At 41.7% G+C, this 22,225-nt stretch overlaps 1 protein-coding gene across 1 annotated transcript in view; it reads left to right on the plus strand.

Moving 5' to 3' along the window:
* Positions 1 to 21,212: 21,212 nt before the first annotated feature.
* THSD7A (thrombospondin type 1 domain containing 7A) overlaps positions 21,213 to 22,225 on the plus strand; it is a 352,561-nt gene continuing 351,548 nt past the window's right edge. The window contains exon 1 of the mRNA XM_026649434.1: positions 21,213 to 21,372. Within this exon, the coding sequence (XP_026505219.1) occupies positions 21,213 to 21,372 (160 nt within the window). The remainder of the gene's footprint in view (positions 21,373 to 22,225) is intronic.

Below are 22,225 nucleotides of genomic sequence, written 5' to 3' on the forward strand. Positions count from 1 at the left end.
AAGCGACAAATTTTTAAAGTGCTTATATAGAAATGCTAGAAGTCTAAATAATAAGATGGGTGAACTAGAGTGCCTCCTATTAAATGAGGATATTGATATAATAGGCATCACAAAAACTTGGTGGAATGAGGATAATCAATGGGACACAGTAATACCAGGGTACAAAATATATCAGAAGGACAGAACAAGTTGTAATGAGGGGGGGGGGGGGAGTTGGCACTCTATGTAAAAGAAAGTGTAGAATCATATGAAGTAAAATAAAAAATATTGACTGGGTATATGTCACCTCAGGATGGGATGCCTTAAAAGACTGCTGCTTGGAGCAGCTAGTCCTGGAGCTCACAAAATGAGAGGCAGTTCTTGATTAAGTCCTAAGTGGAGCACAGGATCTGGTCCAAGAGGTACCGGACCAGACTGCTTGGTAATAGTGACCCTAATATAATTACATTTAACATCCCTGTGGCGGGAAAAACACCACAGCAGCTCAGTATGATAGCATTTAATTTCAGAAAGGGGAACTACACAAAAATGAGGAAGTTAGTTAAACAGAAATTAAAAGGTACAGTGGCAAAAGTGAAATCCCTGCAAACTGCATGGAAGCTTTTTTTAAAGACACCATAATAGAGGTTCAACTTAAATGTACACCCCAAATTAAAAAACATAGAGAACCAAAAAAGTACAAAAGAACAAAGTAAAAGAAGGAGTGAGAGCTAAAAAGTAGAAGTTAAATCCTAGTGAGGAAAATAGAAAGGAACATAAACTCTGGCAAGTGAAGTGTAAATATATAATTAGGAAGGCCAAAAAAGAATTTGAAGAACAGCTAGCCAAAGACTCAAGAAGTAATAGCAAAATTTTTAAGTATATCAGAAGCAGGAAGCCTGCTAAACAACCAGTGGGGCCACTGAATGACTGAGATGCTAAAGGCGCACTCAAGGAAGATATGCCTTTGCGGAGAAACTAAGTGAATTATTTGCATTGGTGTTCACGGCTGAGGTTGTGAGGGAGAGTCCCAAACATGAGCCATTCTTTTTATGTGACAAATCTGAGGAACTATCCCAGATTGAGGTGTCATTAGAGGAGGTTTTGGAACAAATGAATAAATTAAACAGTAATAAGTCACCAGGACCAGATGGTATTCACCCAAGAGTTCTGAAGGAACTCAAATGTGAAATTGCAACTACTAACTGTGGTTTGTAACCTATCATTTAAATCAGGTTCTGTACCAAATGACATTAGGATAGCTAATGTAATGCTAACTTTTAAAAAGGGCTCCAGAGGCGAACCTGGCAATTACAGGCTGGTAAGCCTGATTTCAGAACCGGGCAAATTGGTTGAAACTATAGTAAAGAACAGAATTGTCAGACACATAAATGAACATAATTTGTTGAGGAAGAGTCAACATGGTTTTTGTAAAGGGAAATCATGCCTCACCAATCTACTACAATTCTTTAAGGGGGTCAACAAGCATGTAGACAAGGGGGATCCAGTGGATATAGTGTAGTTAGGTTTTCAGAAAGCCTTTGACAAGGTCCCTCACCAAAGGCTCTTAAGCAAAGTAAGCTGTCATGGGCTAAGAGGGAAGGTCCTCTCATGGATTGGTAACTGGTTAAAAGATAGGAAACAAAGGGTAGGAATAAATGGTCAATTTTCAGAATGGAGAGAGGGAAATAGTGATATCCTCCAGAGGTCTGTACTGGGCCCAGTCCTATTCAACATATTCATAAATGATCTGGAAAAAGGGGTTAACAGTGAGGTGGCAAAATTTGCAAATGCTACAAAACTACTCCAGATAGTTAAGTCCAAAGCAGACTGTGAAGAGCTACAAAAGAGATCTCACAAACCTGGGTGTCTGGGCAACAAGATGGCAGATGAAATTCAATGTTGATAAATGCAAAGTAATGCACATTGGAAACCATAATCCCCTCTATACATATAAATTGATGGGGTCTAAATTAGCTGTTACCACTCAAGAAAGATATCTTGGAGTCATTGTGGATAGTTCTCTGAAAACATCCACTCAATTTTGCAGCAGCAGTCAAAAAAGCTAACAATGTTGGGAATCATTAAGAAAGGGATAAATAATAAGATAGACAATATCATATTGCCTCTATATAAATCCATGGTACACCCACATCTTGAATACTGCATCCAGACGTGGTCATCCCATCTCAAAAAAGATATTGGAACTGGAAAAGGTTCAGAAAAGGGCAACAAGAATGATTAGGGGTATGGAACAGGTTCCATATGAGGAGAGATTAATAAGACTGGGACTTTTCAGCTTGGAAAAGAGACGCCTAAGGGGAGATATGATTGAGGTCTATAAAGTCATGACTAGTTTAGAGAAAGTAGATAAAGAAGTATTGTTTACTACTTCTCATAACACAAGAACTAGGAGTCACCAAATGAAATTAATAGGCAGCAGGTTTAAAACAAATAAAAGGAAGTATTTCTTCACACAACGCACAGTCAACTTGTGGAACTCCTTGCCAGAGGATGTTGTGAAGGCCGAGACACTAACAGGTTAAAAAAAACCTAGATAAATTAATGGAGGATAGGTCCATCAATGGCTATTAGCCAGGGTGGGCAGGGATGTGTCCCTAGCCTCTGTTTGCCAGAAGCTGGGAATGGGCAACAGTGGATGGATCACTTGATTACCTGTTCTGTTCATTCCCTCTGGGGCACCTGGCAGTGGCCACTGTCGGAAGATGGACCTTTGGTCTGAACCAGTATGGTTGTTCTTATGTTTATGTACAAACTGATATCCTTTTCCTAACACTTCTTGGATGTGGTCATCCTTCCTTACCCCCCGCTACGCTCACCTACTTACCATATACCACTGAAGTTTCCTCAGATATTCACCAAGTTTAAGGAAGAAAAAAGCAGGATCATGTACTTTAAACAAACGTGCTGTTGTGCTGCCTTTGTTTTTAACAACAAACACATGCCTTTGTTATACAGGGCAAAATAAAAACTGGATGATGACAGTGTGAGAGAGGCAGCAGCTTGCCTTCTTTTTTAGCTGAAGAAATGAATAACAAGTTAGGGGAAAAGAAAAGGCTAAATGCTACACTTTCAAAGGCAAAAATGACACAGGCATCCCCCTTACTTGTCATGAAATAATGGGAAAACCCATGAACAATTTATTCTGATCTAAACATGGTCAAGTGTGACACCTAGAGGCCACGTATACTGTATCCCTCAAATAATACTTTTTGTCCATTTGGGTAACTATTTTTCTTTCTTTGGCTACGAGATTTGGACAGCATGAATAGATTATGTTTTAGACCTCAAAATGGACCCTGACAGATTTTAAAAGATAACTGTTGCATAGTTTTGTTAATATATGTTTCTCCACCCATTCCACTTTCTCTATTGTTTCACTCACTGGGCTAAATAACACTGACACAAAAGACACATCATGCATATATTCCCACTGAGCAATGAATAGTGCTAAAAAGCCTGGAGCAACCCCTAAGAGAGCACTGTGTACTGCATTCTAGGATGAAGATATCAAAACCAAGCAATGTTTTTTTTTTTTTTTTTTATAGATCCTACTCTAGCAGATTCCTTTCTACCCTAAAGTATGTGCAACAGAGATAGACCTTCACCAAATACAGGAATAGAATGGGACTTGGACTATGCAACCACACAAGTAAAGAAGGGAAAGCAAAAATTCTTATTTAAACCATTGTGTGGGCTACCTGGACTTTGGGTCTGGGCACATAAAATAAGCAAATGTTGCATGCCTACTAACTTCCCTTCTCATCCCAAAAGCAGGTGGGCCATAAACTGGAGAAGGAACCTTGATTCCACACCCTTACTTGCTGACCAACATGGAGGGGTGGCATGTGGGGGGCATCATCATTTGCTATTGATATAGGTCATCAGGAAATTACTACTGTCTTCTAGCCACTCAGGACAAGAGAGAAGCAGGGAGGCAGTTGCGTCGTGGGGAGGTGGGAGGGTCTGAGGCAAAATGCCTCTCTGGGGTTGTGCAACTTATGTACAACATTTTGCTCAGGGTTGTGCCTAAAATAAAAAAAAATTATCTAGCACACTGAATCAGTCGTAGTGGGATATACAGAAGAATGGTTACGTAATCAGTGTGATGTGGAGAGACTAAAATTGTAAGTAGTTTTCTGCTCCATTGTTCAGAATATTATGAGTACAGGAAAGACGCAGTACTTCCCTATATTGTGTGGCAAAATAAATAATTGAATGTTGAAAACTGAAGAAAAAAATAATTATTTTGGGAGATGCAAAAGAAATGAAATAGCCTCATCAGTAAGTGGCAACATGCTGCCTGTTTAGAAATGAACGTTCTAACCAGATGGACACATGATGTACAAACACACTGCTTCTGTGGAGCTTTTTTTGGACAAATATTTGGTTGTACTTTATTATTGGCAGCACTTGTCCCTTTTATGCCATTCATGCCACTACGGTTTGTTGATTTAAAATGAAAATTGCTGCTTTTGGAAATAAATTAAACTGAAGCAAATGTGATTTGCGAAGGCAAGTCTAATGCTCTAGATGCTATTTCCCATATGATTCAAGAAGGAAAGCAATTTTTATCCAAATGAGTTTCAATCATATTCTGGTCTTCCTCTATTTGTTGGTTCTGTCATATTGTGTGTGTGTTTAATGTAAAGTGTGAGTGTGTATACATGCATGTATATAAATAATATCGCCAGGGGAGAAGAAGACTCTGAAGCTTTCACAAGCACATGCAGGAAAATTCTTTGTAAGCCAGCTTTTCTTACCTGCTGGCTCAGAAATTTGTGTCTTGTGCTCACTTTCTAGGTGTGGCTCTCTGCATAATTGCCACACAATGTGTGTTATAGTCTCCTATCTGGAGAGCAGCAGGGAGTAGGTAGGCTTCTGTAAGTAACCCTAGGTCAGGGGAAAGAACCCAGTTCAGGCAGATGCAACTCCCAGGCAGATGGCCTGTGGAATATAATCCTGCAGGGAGCAAGATAAGGAGCAGAGAGACTCGCTTTGACTCCCGGGGAGATCATCTGTGGAATGTAAGAACTGCGGAGTAACTAAGGGTATGCCTGCATTTGGAGCTAGGGGTGTGATTGCCAACTCATGTAGATGTAATCCGGGCCGGCTCCAGGCACCAGCGGAGGAAGCACGTGCCTGGGGCGGCACATGCTAAGGGGCAGCATTCCATTCTTGGAGCGGCACAGTCTGAGCGGTGTGTGGTGTTTTTTTTTTTTTGCTTTGGGAGGCCGGGGAGCTTTTTTTTTTTGCTTGGGGTGGCAAAAATGGTAGAGCCAGCCTTGGATGTACTTGTGCTAGTTCTCATGGAGCTAACATGCTAAAAATAGTAGTTTAGCCACAGTAATACGGGCAGCGGCGAATGGCAGGACCGGCTAGCTGTTCTGAGTACAAACCCACCTGAACCTCGTGGGTACATACACAGTTACAGCTAGCCTGTGCTTCTATTCACTGCTGCCCATGCCACCGTGGTTCCTCTACTATTTTTAGTGTGGTGGCTCAGTGAGAGCTAGCATGAGTATGTCTATGCAATCTGGGAATCACAACCCTAGCTTCATGTGTAGACATAGCTACATAGACAACAGCGAACATTAGAATAGCAAATAGGGAGCAGGTAAAGGTGGAATTTCCATGGGAGTTTGTAGGAGGAAGTTTGGGGGCTTTGCTTTATAGGTACAGCTTCACCCCAGCAACAAAGATGGAGAGTCGTCAGCTATTTGTGACTTGTATTAGATGTGTCATGTTCTGCTTTCTGCCTGAAGGCAGAGGAGACTTTGTCTGCATGAAGTACAAGCTGGAAGTCCTGATGGAGCAGGTTTGTGGTTGTTAAAAACAGCTGACCACTTTGTGAGATATAAGGAATTGTAGCGGGGTGGTTACCCCGCTCCAGTCCAGGGGGGTTAAAAACAGCCCCGGGAGGGGTCTGTGGCTGGAGAAAGCAGCTTTTAGGCTGAGCTGATTGGGGGAAGTGGCTGCAGCTGGGGCCACACCCCAAACAGACTCAGCTGGCCCTATAAAGGCAGGGAAGCCAGGGGCAGACAAAAAGACTCTCTCTAGCTGTAGAGGGAGATGGCTGCAGGGAGCTAGAGACTGGGTACCTGAGTGGAGCAGGGCTGGGGAAAGACAGAGGAGCTGGGGAGCTCCATCATGGAAAACCCCAGGCTGCAGCAGGCCAAAGGATACTGGGGGTTGCGGAGAGCAGCCCAGGGGTAGGCCAAGGCAGCAGGTCCAAACCCAACCTTGCCAGTGCTGAGTAGGCTGATACCGCCCCAGGGCGTGGGGCTAGATGATGACTGGCAGTAGCCTTATACTGAGGAGAGGTGGGAATAGTGGGTGGGGGATCCTCGGGGAGGGGAGACCCTAAGACTGAGGGGTTACTGCTAGGGGGCAGCACCCCAGGTACAAGGGCACCGGGTCCGGGAGGGACACGGGGGCCAGAGGCAAGGCGGATCACCGGCCTGCAGAGGGCACTCCAATGCTGGCAGAGCTAATTCCAGGAGACAATCATCAGAAGGCGTGGCGGGGTGAGTCCCACACTGCTACAGGAATGTAAAGGATTTCCTGGATACACAGATCCAGTCAGTAACATAGTAGACCCCAGAGCAGTGGAGAAGACTGGAGATTTGTCACCATCAAAAATAGGAGAAGATGGAGGCTATGTTCAGAGCTGAAAGCACTGAATCACTTCCAGGCACTGAGTAACATAGAGAACAACCTGCAAGAACCAATCAGAGGAAAGGACCAGACAGTGGAAGAAAGAACTGAGAACTGCTGTGCCGCTCATACAAGATGGACAAGCCCAAGAAAACATTCACAACTGGTTGGTCCTGATTAGGGACTCCATGCTAAGAAGAAGGAACAGAACATTCTGCAAGGGATGGAAGGACAGTGTTCTGCCTTTCACAATGAAGACGAAGGACATCGCTGCAAGACTAAATAGGATTGTGAGGTCAGCAGGAGAGATTCCTTTGGCAGCAATGACACCACATCAGGCACCACTCCACAGATCCTGGAAGACCTCAAGGATCTGAGAAGGGAGCTGAAGGAGAGGAATATGATTTCAGAAATCCTTCCTGTCCTTTGAGAGAAAAGGTGAAGATACTGGAGGTGAACAGTTAGTTAAGTGGTGTAGGGGGAAGCACTGGGGACCTACTATGGAGAGAGGGGATTATATGGTTTTGAGGACCTCCATCTAAGTAATAGGGTACCAATCTACTGGACGATACACTAGGTGGGGTAGTTGTGAGGGCTTTAAACTAACCATACAGGAGGAGAGTTATAGATGGGCAATCATGGTACAAACATCCAAATATGCAAGCTCGCCTCCAGGCATCATGTATATGACAAATCCAAGCACTAAGGGGCATGGACTATTTAGAAAAGCTGGATGAGCACAAGTCCATCGGGCCGGATGCGCTGCATCCGAGGGTGCTAAAGGAGTTAGTGGATGTGATTGCAGAGCCATTGGCTATTATCTTTGAAAACTCATGGCAATTGGGGGAGGTTCCAGATGACTGGAAAAAGGCTAATGTAGTGCCCATCTTTAAAAAAGGGAAGGAGGAGGATCCGGGGAACTACAGGCCAGTCAGCCTCACCTCAGTCCCTGGAAAAATCATGGAGCAGGTCCTCAGGGAATCAATTCTGAAGCACTTAGAGGAGAGGAAAGTGATCAGGAACAGTCAGCATGGATTCACCAAGGGCAAGTCATGCCTGACTAACCTAATTGCCTTCTATGATGAGATAACTGGCTCTGTGGATGAGGGGAAAGCAGTGGATGTGTTATTCATTGACTTTAGCAAAGCTTTTGATACGGTCTCCCACAGTATTCTTGGCGGCAAGTTAAAGAAGTATGGGCTGGATGAATGGACTATAAGGTGGATAGAAAGCTGGCTAGATCATCAGGCTCAATGGGTAGTGATCAATGGCTCCATGTCTAGTTGGTATGAAGCGGAGTGCCCCAAGGGTTGGTCCTGGGGCCGGTTTTGTTCAATAGCTTCATTAATGATCTGGAGGATGGCGTGGACTGCACCCTAAGCAAGTTTGCAAACGACACTAAACTGGGAGGAGTGGTAGATACGCTGGAGGGTAGGGATAGGATACAGAGGGACCTAGACAAATTAGAGGATTGGGCAAAAAGAAATCTGGTGAGGTTCAACAACGACAAGTGTAGAGTCCTGCACTTAGGACGGAAGAATCCCATGCCCTGCTACAGACTAGGGACCGAATGGCTAGGCAGCAGTTCTGCAGAAAAGGACCTAGGGGTTAAGTGGACGAGAAGCTGGATATGAGTCAACAGTGTGCCCTTTTTGCCAAGAAGGCTAATGGCATTTTGGGCTGTATAAGTAAGGGCATTGCCAGCAGATCGAGGGATGTGATCATTCCCCTCTATTCGACATTGGTGAGGCCTCATGTGGAGTACTGAGTCTAGTTTTGGGCCCCACACTACAAGAAGGATGTGGAAAAATCGGAAAGAGTCCAGCGGAGGGCAACAAAAATGATTTGGGGGCTGGCGCACATGACTTATGTGGAGAGGCTGAGGGAACTGTGATTGTTTAGTCTGCAGAAGAGAAGAATGGGGGGGGGGGAGGGATTTGATAGCTGCTTTCAACTACCTGAAAGGGTGTTCCAAAGAGAATGAATCTAGACTGTTTACAGTGGTACCAGATGACAAAAGAAGGAGTAACAGTCTCCAGTTGCAGTGGGGGAGGTTTAGGTTGGATATTAGGAAAAACTTTTTCACTAGGAGGGTGGTGAAGCACTGGAATGGGTTACTTAGGGAGGTGGTGGAATCTCCTTCCTTAGAGGTTTTTATGGTCAGGCTTGACAAATCCCTGGCTGGGATGATTTAGTTGAGGATTGGTCCTGTTTTGAGCAGGGGGTTGGACTAGATGACCTCCTGAGGTCCCTTCCAACCCTGATATTCTATGATTCTATGTAAGGAACACAGTTTTAATGGTCTATATACTAATGCTAATTAATCTTTAATTCCTGGATATGTGGAAACCCTAGTCTTAAGTGAACTAGCTGAGGAACTCTCTGAACCACTGATGTTAATTTTTAACAGATCTTGGAAAATTGGGGATATTTGGAAGAATTGGAAGACTACTAATATAGTTTCAGTATTTAAAAAGGGTGAAAGGGATCAGACAGGGTATTATAGTTTGGTTAGCGTGATATCTATCCCAGGGAAAATCCTGGAATGATTAATTTGGGACCCTATCAACAAAGAATTTGAGGCTAAAAATATAATTAATGCCAGTCAGCATAGTTTCATGGAAGGTAGGGTCTTGTTAAACACACTTGTTATCTATTTTTGACAAGATTACAGGTCTGTTTGATGTATGCAGCTGTATTATATTATACTTTGATTTCTCCAAGGCATCTGACTTAGTACCAGATGATACTTTGATTTTAAAAATTGTGTTATTTGGAATGAACAGGGTCCAGATTAGATTAATTAAAAACTGGCTGGATGACAAATCTCAAAATCACTTGTTAATGGGGAGATATCAATGAGCGGGCACAGTACTAATGGGGTCCCCCACTGATAAGTTCTTTGTTTTGGCTATCTTAATATTTTTATCAACAATCTAGGCAATGATGTAAAATCTTTGCTGGTAAAGTTTGCAGGCGACACAAAGATTAGTGGGGTAATAAATAATGAGGAAAACAGGTTATTGTTAGTGATCTGAATCATCTGGTTAAATGGCCACTATCCAACAAAATGCATTTTTAATACAGCCCTGTGCAAAGTAATACCTCTGGGAACCAATAACCCGGGTTATATTTGTAGGATGGGAGACTGTCTTGGAAAGCAGTGACCCAGAAAAGGACTTAGGAGTTATCATAGATCAGTGGTTCTCAACCAGGTGTACGTGTACCCCTGGTGGTATGCAAAGGCCTTCCAGGGGGTACATTGACTCATCTAGATATTTGCCTAGTTTTACAACAGGCAGTAAGCACTAGCAAAGTCAGTACAAACTAAAATTTCATACAGATAGTGACATGATTCTACTGCTCTATATATTATACACTGAAATGTAAGCATAATATTTATATTCCAATTGATTTATTTTATAATTATATGGTAAAAATTAGAAAGTAAGCAGTTTTTTCAGTAATAGTGTAGCTGTGATACTTTTGTATTTTTATGTCTGATTTTGTAAGAAAGTAGTTTTTAAGTGGGGTGAAACTTGGGGGTACACAAGACAAATCAGACTCCTGAAAGAGGTACAGTAGTCTGAAGAGGGTAAGAGCCCCTGTCGTAGATAACCGCCTCAAAGTGAAGTCTCAGTGCAATGCTGTGGCAAAAGGGCTAGTGCAATATTTGGATGTATGCAAAGGAGAATATCAAGTAGAGGTAGCAAAGTGATTTTGCCTTTGTATATAACATTGGTAAGACTGGTTTCAGAGTAGCAGCCGTGTTAGTCTGTATCCGCAAAAAGAACAGGCACCTTAGAGACTAACAAATTTATTTGAGCATAAGCTTTCGTGGGCTACAGCACACTTCTTCGGATGCATCCTTTTTATTGGTAAGACTGCTACTAGAATACTGTGTTCAGTGCTGGTGTCCACACTTCACAAAGGATGTGGAAATACTGGAGCAAGTTCAAAGAAGACATAAAAATGATCCAGGATCTAGAAAACAAGCCTTACAATTTGAGGCCTAACGAGCTCAATGTAGCTTATCAAAGAGAATACTGAGGGTATGTCTATGCTGCAATTAAACACCACCAGCTGGCCCATGTCAGCTGATTCAGGCTCAGAGGGACTCTCCCTCCTAGCTGGAGCCCAAATGTCTACACTTCATTTTGACAGCCCTGCCGCCTAAGCCCGAGTCAGCTGACATGCAGTGGCAGATTAACGCATGGGTCCATTGGGACCTGTTAATCAGGTTTTTGCTGAGCTCTTGATAACTTTACTCTTTGCAAGGCGGTGTTAGGAAATCAGTCAATGGGGACACGGCCGTCCAGCTGATAGTTGATGCAAACAGGAAAACAAAAGGGCTTTCACTCAACGCTTCTACTTTATTTAGTCTCCAGCACTTACACACGTCCGCAACAGGTTAGTAGAGCACCTCAGATTACCCCAGAATCAGATTTACCCAGGGTCTTGAGGAGGTCTCGAGTGGATAACTGTAGACGTCCAGTGGCCAGCCTTCTGTATGCAGGGGCACTTCAGAGGTGTCCAAGTGTCCATCGAGCTCAGGTTTCTTCCTCTTTTTATATGCAGTTTGTTAGTATTACATAGCTTGTTCATCCAGATAAATAAAAATAACCCCCAAAAACCTTAGCTTCTGCTCAGCAAGTTTTTTTTGCAAGTGTGGAGTTTTTCACCCTGTCGTTTTCCATCAGTTAACCAGCTATATTTCACATAGCAATAGTTAACTATTGCCAGAATTTCCATCTTGCAAAACCACATGCTTTGGAAAAAACTCAAGTCAGGAGGGCACAAGGTCATGGTTACTCTGTGTGGTCACTCACATCTCCCTCTCCTCCTGATCTGTTAGTTGTTTTAAGGCTGCTACAAAGGCCTTACAGTTGATTTCAGCAATAAGCATAAAAATTGGTATTTCAGTTGCTGGGCAGTGGTTTAGGCATGTTACTGGTTTAACAAAATTTCCTCCTTACAGCCCATGCCCAGGGTCCCCAGCCAATTTGGGGGGCCACGCAGGAGCCCCAGAACCTGTGTAGAAGTGGGGAGGCCACTGGTGCAAGAACTGTGGCCCTGCTCCTCCTCTTCTGCCTGGGACTCTGCTCTCTTCTTCCCACTGAGGCCCCGCCCCTTGGTCAGGCTGGAAGCCAGAGCCAGGCCATGGTAAGAGCCACCCAGGGCAGGTGGAGGGAGCGGGGCTTCCCACAGTGGCCTGGGATCCCTGAGTGGCTCTTACCACTGCCTGGCTCTGGCTTCTAGCCTGGGCATGGGGTGGGGCCTCGGGGGGAAGAGGAGGAGCAGAGGATGGAGCCCCATGGTGAGAGGGTGCTAAGGCCCACCTTGGTCCTTTCTCCTTACCTCCCCCGCACTGGGAAGAAGCTGGTGCTACTAGCAGGGGCTGCACTTCGTGACAGGGGAGCTGATCACCTTATCATGTACCCTGCCGCAAAGTGCAGCCCCAGCTGCTGCCACTCCACACCTCTCTGAGGCTACTTTGCCCAAGTTAAAAAGTGGGCAGGCCTGGGCCTTCTACTTTTAAAGGGAGGGAATGGCCCCCAGGACTCCAGCCTTAGTTCCGGCATCCCTGGAATGTAGGAGGCCCAAATGCTCTTTGTGTTCTTAATCCACTTCTGCTGACATGGGCCAGCCAGCAGCGTTTAACTGCTGTGTAGACATGCCCGGAGAGATGCTTTGATCACTGTGAATAGGCACTTACGCTTGGAAAAGATATCTGATAGTGGAGTTTTTTAATCCTGCCGGAAAATGCATAAGAGCCAATGACTGGAAGATGAAGTTAGACAATTTCCACCTTGAAATAAGATATGATTTCCTAGCAGTAAAGCTAGTTAAACACTGGAATAATTCACCAGCGTCTTTAAGGTGAGATTAAATATCTTTGTAAAAGATATGATTTAATCCATCTCCTGGGAGAAATTCTACAGCCTGTGGGACAGGCTAGATGATGATAGTGGACGCTTTTGGTCTTGGAATCCATTAACCTGTGAGTGTGTCCCCCCTGTTCATTCCCATCGTTCATGAGCCACGGGGAGAACAGGATTGTTTGCATTTCCCTGTACATGCTCTTAATGCTTGCAACTCTGCATTTAGAACAATGACCACAATCAAATCCCCTGCTTCTGGGCTTTAAACAGTCAGTTGCAGAGGTCAGGAAGGAATTCCTCCCTCCCTCCCCCACTGCTCATATTAAGGCTGATTCCCCACTCTGGCACTTCGAGTGCAGAAGGTGGGGGCCTGCAAGGACTCTAAAAATTTATACTTGCCACTTCAGGCCTGTATTAAACTCCCAAGGATACAGCTTTTCTCTGACCTTGGACTGGTAGATGCTGCCACCACCCAAGTGCCAAACCCTTTTGACAACCCAGGAAGGCGCACTTGGGAATTCCTTCCTGTAGGGCACCCTCAAGCCCTTTCACCCCCCCCTCCGGGGAAGAGCTGAGAAACAAAACAAAGGAAATCAGCTGTTGCCACCAGCTAATTGAACAACATGTGCACAAACCTCTTAAGACACAAAAATCCAATTCTGTTCTTTAATAAGGTAAATGTTATTAATAAAAAAAAAAGAAAAAATATATATCTGGAAATTTAGGCTTTTGCTAGATTTTAAAAAAAACACTACAAGGATTAAGCATCAAGAATAGTTCTCTTGAGGTCCAGCTTAAAGGTTACAAGCAAAACAAAAGCATCTGGGGTTAGCACAAAGGAGTCCACAAGCCATTAAGAAATAAAAAGAAATAAACCTAATTCTGTCTTTCTAGACATTTCCTACGTAAATTAAGTTGTCATGGGGTAAGAGGGAAGATCCTTTCATGGATTGAGAACTGGTTAAAAGGCAGGGAAAAAAGGGTAGGAATAAATGGTAAATTTTCAGAATGGAGAGGGGTAACTAGTGGTGTTCCCGAAGGGTCAGTCCTAAGACCAATCCTATTCAACTTATTCATAAATGATCTGGAGAAAGGGGTAAACAGTGAGGTGGCAAAGTCTGCAGATGATACTAAACTGCTCAAGATAGTTAAGACCAAAGCAGACTGTGAAGAACTTCAAATAGATCTCCCACAATTAAGTGATTGGGCAACAAAATGGCAAATGAAATTTAATGCAGATAAATGTAAAGTAATGCACATTCGAAAAAATAACCCCAACTATACATACAATATGATGGGGGCTAATTTAGCTACAACTAATCAGGAAAGAGATCTTGGAGTCATCGTGGATAGTTCTCTGAAGACGTCCACGCAGTGTGTAGTGGCAGTCAAAAAGTGGTGTGGAGAAAGTGAATAAGGAAAAGTTATTTACTTGTTCCCATAATATAAGAACTAGGGGCCACCAAATGAAATTAATGGGCAGCAGGTTTAAAACAAAAAAAAAAAGGAAGTTCTTCACACAGCGCACAGTCAACCTGGGGAACTCCTTGCCTGAGGAGGTTGTGAAGGCTAGGACTATAACAGTGTTTAAAAGAGAACTAGATAAATTCATGGAGGTTAAGTCCATTAATGGCTATTAGCCAGGATGGGTAAGGAAAGGTGTCTCTAGCCTCTGTTTGTCAGAGGGTGGAGATGGATGGCAGGAGAGAGATCACTTGATCATTACCTGTTAGGTTCACTCCCTCTGGGACACCTGGCATTGGCCACTGTCGGTAGACAGGATACTGGGCTGGATGGACCTTTGGTCTGACCCAGTATGGCCGTTCTTATGTTCTGATCTACGTACATATCTTGGGTTGCAAATAAGTAGTTTCTAAGTATAATACCGATGATTTTTCATACCTGGCCCAAGCTTCTCACAGCATAACTGCTCCCTGTCTGCCTCTCCCCGAGAACAACAACCAACAGACAAAAGGGGAGTCTTGTTTCAATTTTAAAAAGTTCTAGCCTTCCTATTGGCTCTTTTGGCCAGGTGTCCACTCGCTTCCTTTTTCCTATGCATAGCAGTGAGACTTTTTAACTCTTTACAGGTAGAGCAATTAGAGAATAGCTACTAAGATGGATTTTATAGCAACTGGCTGGCTGTGCATCCACAACAGGGAGCTACCCCCTCCCCCCCTTCATTTATCACAGCAGAACTGCTTGATGTTTGAGAAATGGTGTGATTGTCTGTTTTTGTTTTTTGCCTTACTCTGAAGCACCAGGGATAGGCCACAGCTGGAGACAGGATACCAGATGGAGTGGACCAGTTCTCTGTGGTGACACCTCTTTCTCAGATTCTTAGTTGGTATATCTTGCTCATTTGCTCAGGGTCATGGTGATTGCTAGATTTGGGGTCAGAAAAGAACTTTTCCGCAGGTCAGACTAGTAGGAAACTTTTTTGTGTGGTGTGTGCCTCCTTCTGCAGCATAGCTCGCCTGCTAGGATCATCTGGGCATATCTTGCCTTGTAGGAGAATTGGGCATTGGTGGCACCTCAATCTCTCTTGTTCTCTGCCTGTGGCAAACAACCATTCAGTCTCCTGAGGACTGAAATGTTGTAGTCTCGCTAAAGTCATTGGTCTCAATATAGGATTGTCTGGATGAAATGTAATGGTCTGTGATATATAGGAGGTGAGACTAGATGTTCTAATTGTTCCTTCTGGCCTTCACCTCTATGAAATCTTTATCATGCAACAATTTGTAATGTTTAATACATAAACTGCTCTTTATTTAAAAAGCAATCAACAAAGAAACAATGATCTAGCAGAACTTGCTAACTTTATATGTCTTCTTATGATACTCCGTGGTTAAAATCTGCTATATTTTCATAAAAGGTTTTAACTTTAATCACATGGCTTTCTATAAAACAAGAGGTTACTCCTCTCAGTATCCTTTGTCAATCATTTACCTGGGAAGTTCATAGAGTTTGCCCATATTTCCATTGTGTCTTGCACAAATGAATATCTCTGAATATATATCCACCTTTTCTCCACTGGGACTCATAAGTTAGTGTCCTGAAGTGTGGTAATGACATTGGTAGTATAACCATGTGGAGGGTTGACAGAGACTAATGTTTGTGATTTTGTTTGTATAACCTTGTCTTTTCTGGGTATATTTAAACATTTATTTTGGAACACGTAAAACTTATGTAACTATGACAAATTAGGGTTCTCATGTTAGACCATGAGTTCTTGACCTGGGGATTATGAACAAGTAGCGTGGGTCATGATCACCCTTGCCTTCCCGTATTGCTAAATGGGAGGGGAGTCCCAACAAGATAGCCAGATGGGAAGAGGGTTATGAGGTAAGGGGTGTCCTACTGTGGTAAAGGTTGAGAACCACTTAAAATGCAGTTTAAATGCAGTTTCATCTTGAAGTTCTAATTTTTGGACTGTGGCCCAAAAGAGAGGGGTCATTGGCCAATTATTCAAAAGAGCAAAATGATGGAAATGATCTTTTTTATTAGATTAATGAACAATAAAGTATTAAAGGCTTGACTTATCTCTTCTGAGCAGGAGAATGCAAAATGTGCTTGTTTGAGTCAAGACCATTGTTTCTAAAGAGCTTCTGCCAGAGGGAGGGTAGCTTTAAACTGCACCTGTGACTGAGGTTGCCCATGGATATGCTAAACCCTAATCCATGCTTCATTAGCGTAACCCACTTTGGCATCTATGTAGGTTGGCTACAGGTTCCCCCAGTGGACCAGAGGTTGCCGGCACTTCATGTCATTAGATACCCTTTTAGGTCAACTTTGCACTGTCAAGGGCCTATGTTTCAGGATCTGAGAAGACGCCTGTGTGTTTCAGAGCTTAATCAAGCCTTAATCCAATAAAAGGGATAATCTAAAATGTACTCTTTGACCTATAACAGTTAGTTTGGTCATTTGACTATCTTAAATAAATTGACACATTACAATGCCCATTCTAGTTTACAAATACAAAAAGTTACATTCAGGTTATAAACTGAAACCATTAAAATCAGCAATTCAAAAGTTGCAGTTCTTACAATATGAAGACTCTTCCACTCTGCACATACATATAAGAATGAAGGTTCAATTCCAAATAAAGTGTCATAAACATATATTACTGAGAGGGAAATTCTGGACCATTGATTGTCTGATGCAGACCTCCAAACTTAATGGAAATTCTGTTGTGCTCATTTACAAAAATTATTTGAAACTACGGAGGGTATTTTTGAGAGGAGCAAGAGGGAAGTATGTAGAGATAACAACAACATATAGGATACAAACTTGTAAAGTTTCAACTTCTAAGATTCTTGTGAACTACATTTCGGTATCCTTGTTCCAAAACCTTTTAAATATTTTTCTGGAGTGGAAAAATTGATACATCTTTTCACAACACAAAAATGAGTGAAGACTAATCATGGAAAATATCAGCCAAAGAACCCCCAAAAGAACATGTGAATACAAGGGATTATAACAGTTGCCCAAATATAACCATAGCTTTACTAATTGACAAATGTATAATGTAACTCCATAATATTTTTTTTTAACTATCAAGATATAATTTCATTGATTGTTTCTGAATGGCTTGTGTCACAGTAACTGGGCTAGCTTAATCATGTCCCCTTTCTGGTCTCTCTGTGTGTGCCCTCTTAGATATCCCATGCCTTTACTTATCTTGGGATGGAATTTTGCAATTCTCCCGTTCTTAGGCCATGTCTACACTTACCGGGGATCGACGCTGCTGCAATCGATGTAGCAGGGGTCGATTTAGCAGTTCTAGTGAGGACTTGCTAAATCAACTGCAGAGCACTCTCCGGCTGAGTAAGGTAGAGAGGAGTAAGGTAAGTTGACGGGAGAGCGTCTCGCGTCAACGCAGCGCAGTGTAGACACCTCAGTAAGTCGATCTAAGCTATGTCAATGCCAGCTACGTGACCAATGGAATACAGTGACTGGACTGTCTTCTCAAAACCCAAGTATTGTTTGTTTGGGCAATAGGAAAAAGGATGTAGGAAAAAACGGTATTTTAAAACAGCAGTCTGCATGCATGTCTGTCTTATCTAAAGGGTTACCATCCCCTGATGGTAGCATAGCATGCCTATCTCATTTATGCTAGAGCTGGGTGAATTTTTTTCAGCTGAGTCTTTTTTCAGCACAAATGCAAAATTTGATGATCCCTACACTTTTTGTGACTTTGTGCCTGTTTTGCCCAAATGTATTTGCTGAAAAAACAGACTAAAACAAAACTGATTCCCCCCCCCCCATGTCATACTGTTCATTTTGACATTTTTGAAATTGCCAGTGAACCAAGTAATTCACACCACTATACTTCAAGCACCCTCAGCAGGTGCCTGTTTCTCATTCTGGTTTCCCCCAAGCAACTACCTCCTCTCCTGAGAAGGCCTCTCTTTTAAGCTACCCATGTTCTTGTGTGTTTGCTGGCCTTTTCCTGTCCTGGTTTAAATAGTTTTGTAGGTTGGCTGGAGAAGGAGATAGAATCTTCAAATCTAATAGTTTGGGCATTTTCTCCTAAGAACCCTAAAGTGCTTACCTACGGGTGATCTATCAGAAGCCATTTTTACTCTTTCCCTTCATGTTTGTTCACCCCCCCCCAGACTATCCTCTGTTAAGTTAACCCAATAAATTCACACATAAATATCCCCTAAAACAGATCTTTATATGGCATTCATAACATATTACCGAACAGCTCCAAATCTATCTCAGCTAGACAGGACAAACTGAGGATATAATTATTTTTGCATATTCATTTTATTTTATATGTGGTGTTTGCATATTTATATTTATAAACATGTTTATATTTTTGTTTGATAATTTGAAAAAAGTTGGTCATATTCAAAAATGAAATGAGTATGCCACATTGGGGCCAATATGACTTTCAATAGTCTGCTTCTTGTAAATTTCAGAAACGTGAATGTATAGTTATAGAGATGGAAATATGACTGTGTGTTATTTACACCCACAGACACACACATGATACAGATGTGTGTTTCTATTAGAAACAATTCCAGACCCATTTGTTGTACTGTGCTAACTGCATGGCTACTCTGTGTCCCTAGAGTCATGTACAAAATATGTATAGTGGTATTCTTACAAGATTCATATAAACTCGGGGTAAAAGCTTCCATGCTCCATTAAATTTAGTGCCTTTGAAAAGGGCCCCCTCTTGGCCTTGTAGCCCTGTAAGTCTGACTTCTCCCTGGCACAAACTTTGGCTATTAGCTACCATTTTTACTTTGAAAAATAAAAGGACTGTGTAGACTATTTATCTACTTACGTAATTAAAATAGAACATAAACTGCTGTCACAGATTCCTTGTTAAATATAAAAGGCATTTTATATGTAACTTATTTCAAAATAAGATTATGAATAGATTCTCTGTTCTCAAACAGAGAATCTATTCATAATCTTATTTTGAAATAAGTTACATATAAATTTCATGTAAATCATAAGATTTCCTTATGAAATGGCCCTGAGCTATAAATTCAAAGGACTTCCCTGGTTTAAAGCAGCATTACATTTTGGCGCACCAAACAGCACAAGTAAAGTAGTTCTGTGTGGTTTGCAAATGAACATACAGCACAGTGTGAGGAAGAGAAATGAATGAGATACATGCATTTTTTACTGTGCCTTAGCTGTAATGCAAGTCCTGCATCAGGATGCTATACATTTGTTAGGATCATGGCTTTCTATGTATCCTTTATCAACCTATAATCTCCTGATTGTTGCCTGTTTTTCAACAGCTGAGGAACAGTAATCCACACTTGCTTATCTCTCTTAATCACAGCCTCACAGTTCTAGGACTCCCTGAGCCTTTAATTCCCTTTTACAGGCATAACAGAGTGGAAAGTAAACAAAGACAAATTTGCAACCTTCAACATTGCTAATTTGCTCTGATGTCAGAATATTTAAACAGGCAAGGATTTGGGAATTATTTGATCAAGGCTGCTTTTAATCTAATGCATGTGAAAAGGCTGAGTCTGGGAAGGTTCTGCAAAATGACAGGCATCCCAAGAGAGGCTTTCTGAAGGTTTCCTCTTTCAGCAGCAGTAGCTTCATCATTTAGAACTCTGTGGTTGCTGTGGTGTAAGAATGCATTCATATAGTGGGTTTTTTTTGGTGGTGGGTTTTTTTTTTTTTTTTTTTTTTTTTGGTGTGTGACAATCACTCTTCTGAGAACATCTCTTTTGCCTTTCAGTTTGTTGAGAACTAGGCCAACAGGCTTGTTATTGTTTCAGTTCAGTAGGGGATGAGTTTTGTTTAAAAAGACCCCTACTGAACAAGAAATAAAAGCTTTGTCACTTTCCACACTTCCCTGTATCCCTGACAGTCTGTAAATTTTAGATCAAAAGTCTTCAGTATAATTTAATTTCCTCTTTACAAACTCATAGGTAACTGGGTCTTCAAAGTACTTTGAATTACTTACAGTTTACATTTTGTGCATGTACACGTGTATGAATATCTATGTATATGCATGCTGAGTAGAGGGAAGAGGGGTGTGTGCGCGCACATGTGCATGCGTAAATATACATTTCGATCATGTGCATGTGTAAGATGTTTCTCCCACTCTCCCCGTATGTATGTATTAACAAAAAGAAAAACAGATGGCCAGCTATAATTAAAATCTAATTCTGCAATTTAGTTTTTTCAGATGATAGATTTATAAGAACTTCATTGCTAATTGTTTTTAGATGTGCAGATATGTGGTTTATTAAATTGTCAATAATTTTTAATTATCAGCTTCTGTGATTTCTTATCTGTCTCTCTCAGGCACATTAAACTCAGATACCACAAGGATAGGCCTGTTATAACCACCTACGTGTACTCCGTTTACATTCTTTCAACAGGCTGCTTTATGTTATTACCTGAAACAGGTTCATTTGAATAATATGCAGTAAAAAGGTTTTCATTGTTTCCTGAGGTCTCTCTTTGTGAGGTTTCCATTTGGTGCATGTATAATCATTTATAAATATTTTGATTTTTGATAAACATATCATATATATTTTTACCAAAATAAAATATGGCTCAAGTTGTATATTCTGAACTGCATCTATATCAATGCAGTTAATTTAAATAAAAAATCCAGCATAGATTTTAAGTTTAGAAAATCATTGATTTTTAAGAGCTGTTACTTGTTTCTCAAGTGTGCCTGATGGTTTTTTATTAGTATGTGTCCTTGTGATATTCCAGACAGAGGTGTGCAGAAGGCAGCATTTTGCAGTTGCTATATGCAGTGCTATTACAGCATTGGGTTGTTTGTGTTTCACCTCCTCTCTCTCTCACTCTCTCCAGCTGGTGTAAATGACTGCTGCTGCCTCCCAGACCAAGATAACCTGCTCAGTCAGCTGGAGCCCCCTGTGGACAGCTGTCTCTCTCAGCTGATGGAAAACTGCTACTAACCACTGAATGGAAGAGAGTGGAGCAACAACCACAGTAGTAGCTGCAGCAGTAGCAGTAATAGCAGCAGCAACCGAGGTCTCTATTGTTCCTTGGTGTTAAACAGTTTTTCCTTTTCAGCTGACATGCACAATAGCTGGGAAGAGGTTTCCATTCTGCCCTCTCTATGAAGAAATTCTGAAGGGGAGAAAATTACTCAAACAAGGGTTACCCTTTGTGCTGCAGATTTTGACACTGAAGCAGCCTTCTGAAGGCATGGGGGTGAGAGAGGGAGGCACAGTTTTATCCGGTGGTCCAGGGGCTTCTGCTGTTTCAATCCGGTGTGTTGGAGTTCTTGTGGTTCTTCTGTTTGGAATCTGGGAAGCTAAAGCACAAAGTGAATTTGAAACTTCTTCTGTATATTTGTGGAAGACTGGTAAGTAAGGAAGCATGTCACATTAATATATTTTTATCACCTTTATTTCCAATTGTGAATGTTACTATCTTATCCATGTTCCCAATATTTTTCTTATGGTAGAAAATCAGTTTGTACCATTTATTGATGGACAGATGTCTGGGAAAACAAATTAGGTCATCTTTCAGGGTTCTGTTAAAAGGAATGTGACAATTTTTTTAAAAAGTGGATCTTTGCACTCGTGGCTATTTTAAAGCTCTGTATTGTATGTCAATAGAGTAGAACAGTACAGAACCGCACTTTCATAATGGAAGGTAAAAATTACAGGAAGATTCAGCAGCGTTAACAGGGTGCTAAAAATATTGATGTTTCACAAAGAAAGATGTAGTTCAGCATGTGTATTCATGTATGCTTTATACTGACATGTAATGTATTCAGTGTGGTAATTGATGAGGAGTTGGGTTTGTTACATTTAGGTTTATATAGGACACATGAAAGCTAATGATGGATTAGGTGAAATAATCCAAGTGATGCCAGATCTCATAACCAAAGAGCCAAAGGCAAATAGGCTATGTGGATTCAGAATCACACCAGACAGATTATTTCCTCTACTGGTACTAATGAGTTACGTGTCTGTTTTAAAGATTGCATAGTCATAACTATGCTCATGCTCAACTTTTCATTAAAAATGAATGTTTTTTGTTAATGTACTGCATAAATCCACAACACTAACAATGACTAGTTCTCACTAACTAGTCATATATTAGCACATTTTAGCACTTGAATATAACCTACTTCCTATTTTAGTAAACATAAAACTTAAAATATTTATTGTCTTGAAGTGATCAGGAGATGGGTCTTTTTTGTATAGTGC

The sequence above is a fragment of the Terrapene carolina genome, unplaced genomic scaffold (genome assembly GCF_002925995.2).
Source record: "Terrapene carolina triunguis isolate 2854851 unplaced genomic scaffold, T_m_triunguis-2.0 Scaffold84, whole genome shotgun sequence".
Classification (NCBI taxonomy): domain Eukaryota; kingdom Metazoa; phylum Chordata; order Testudines; family Emydidae; genus Terrapene; species Terrapene triunguis.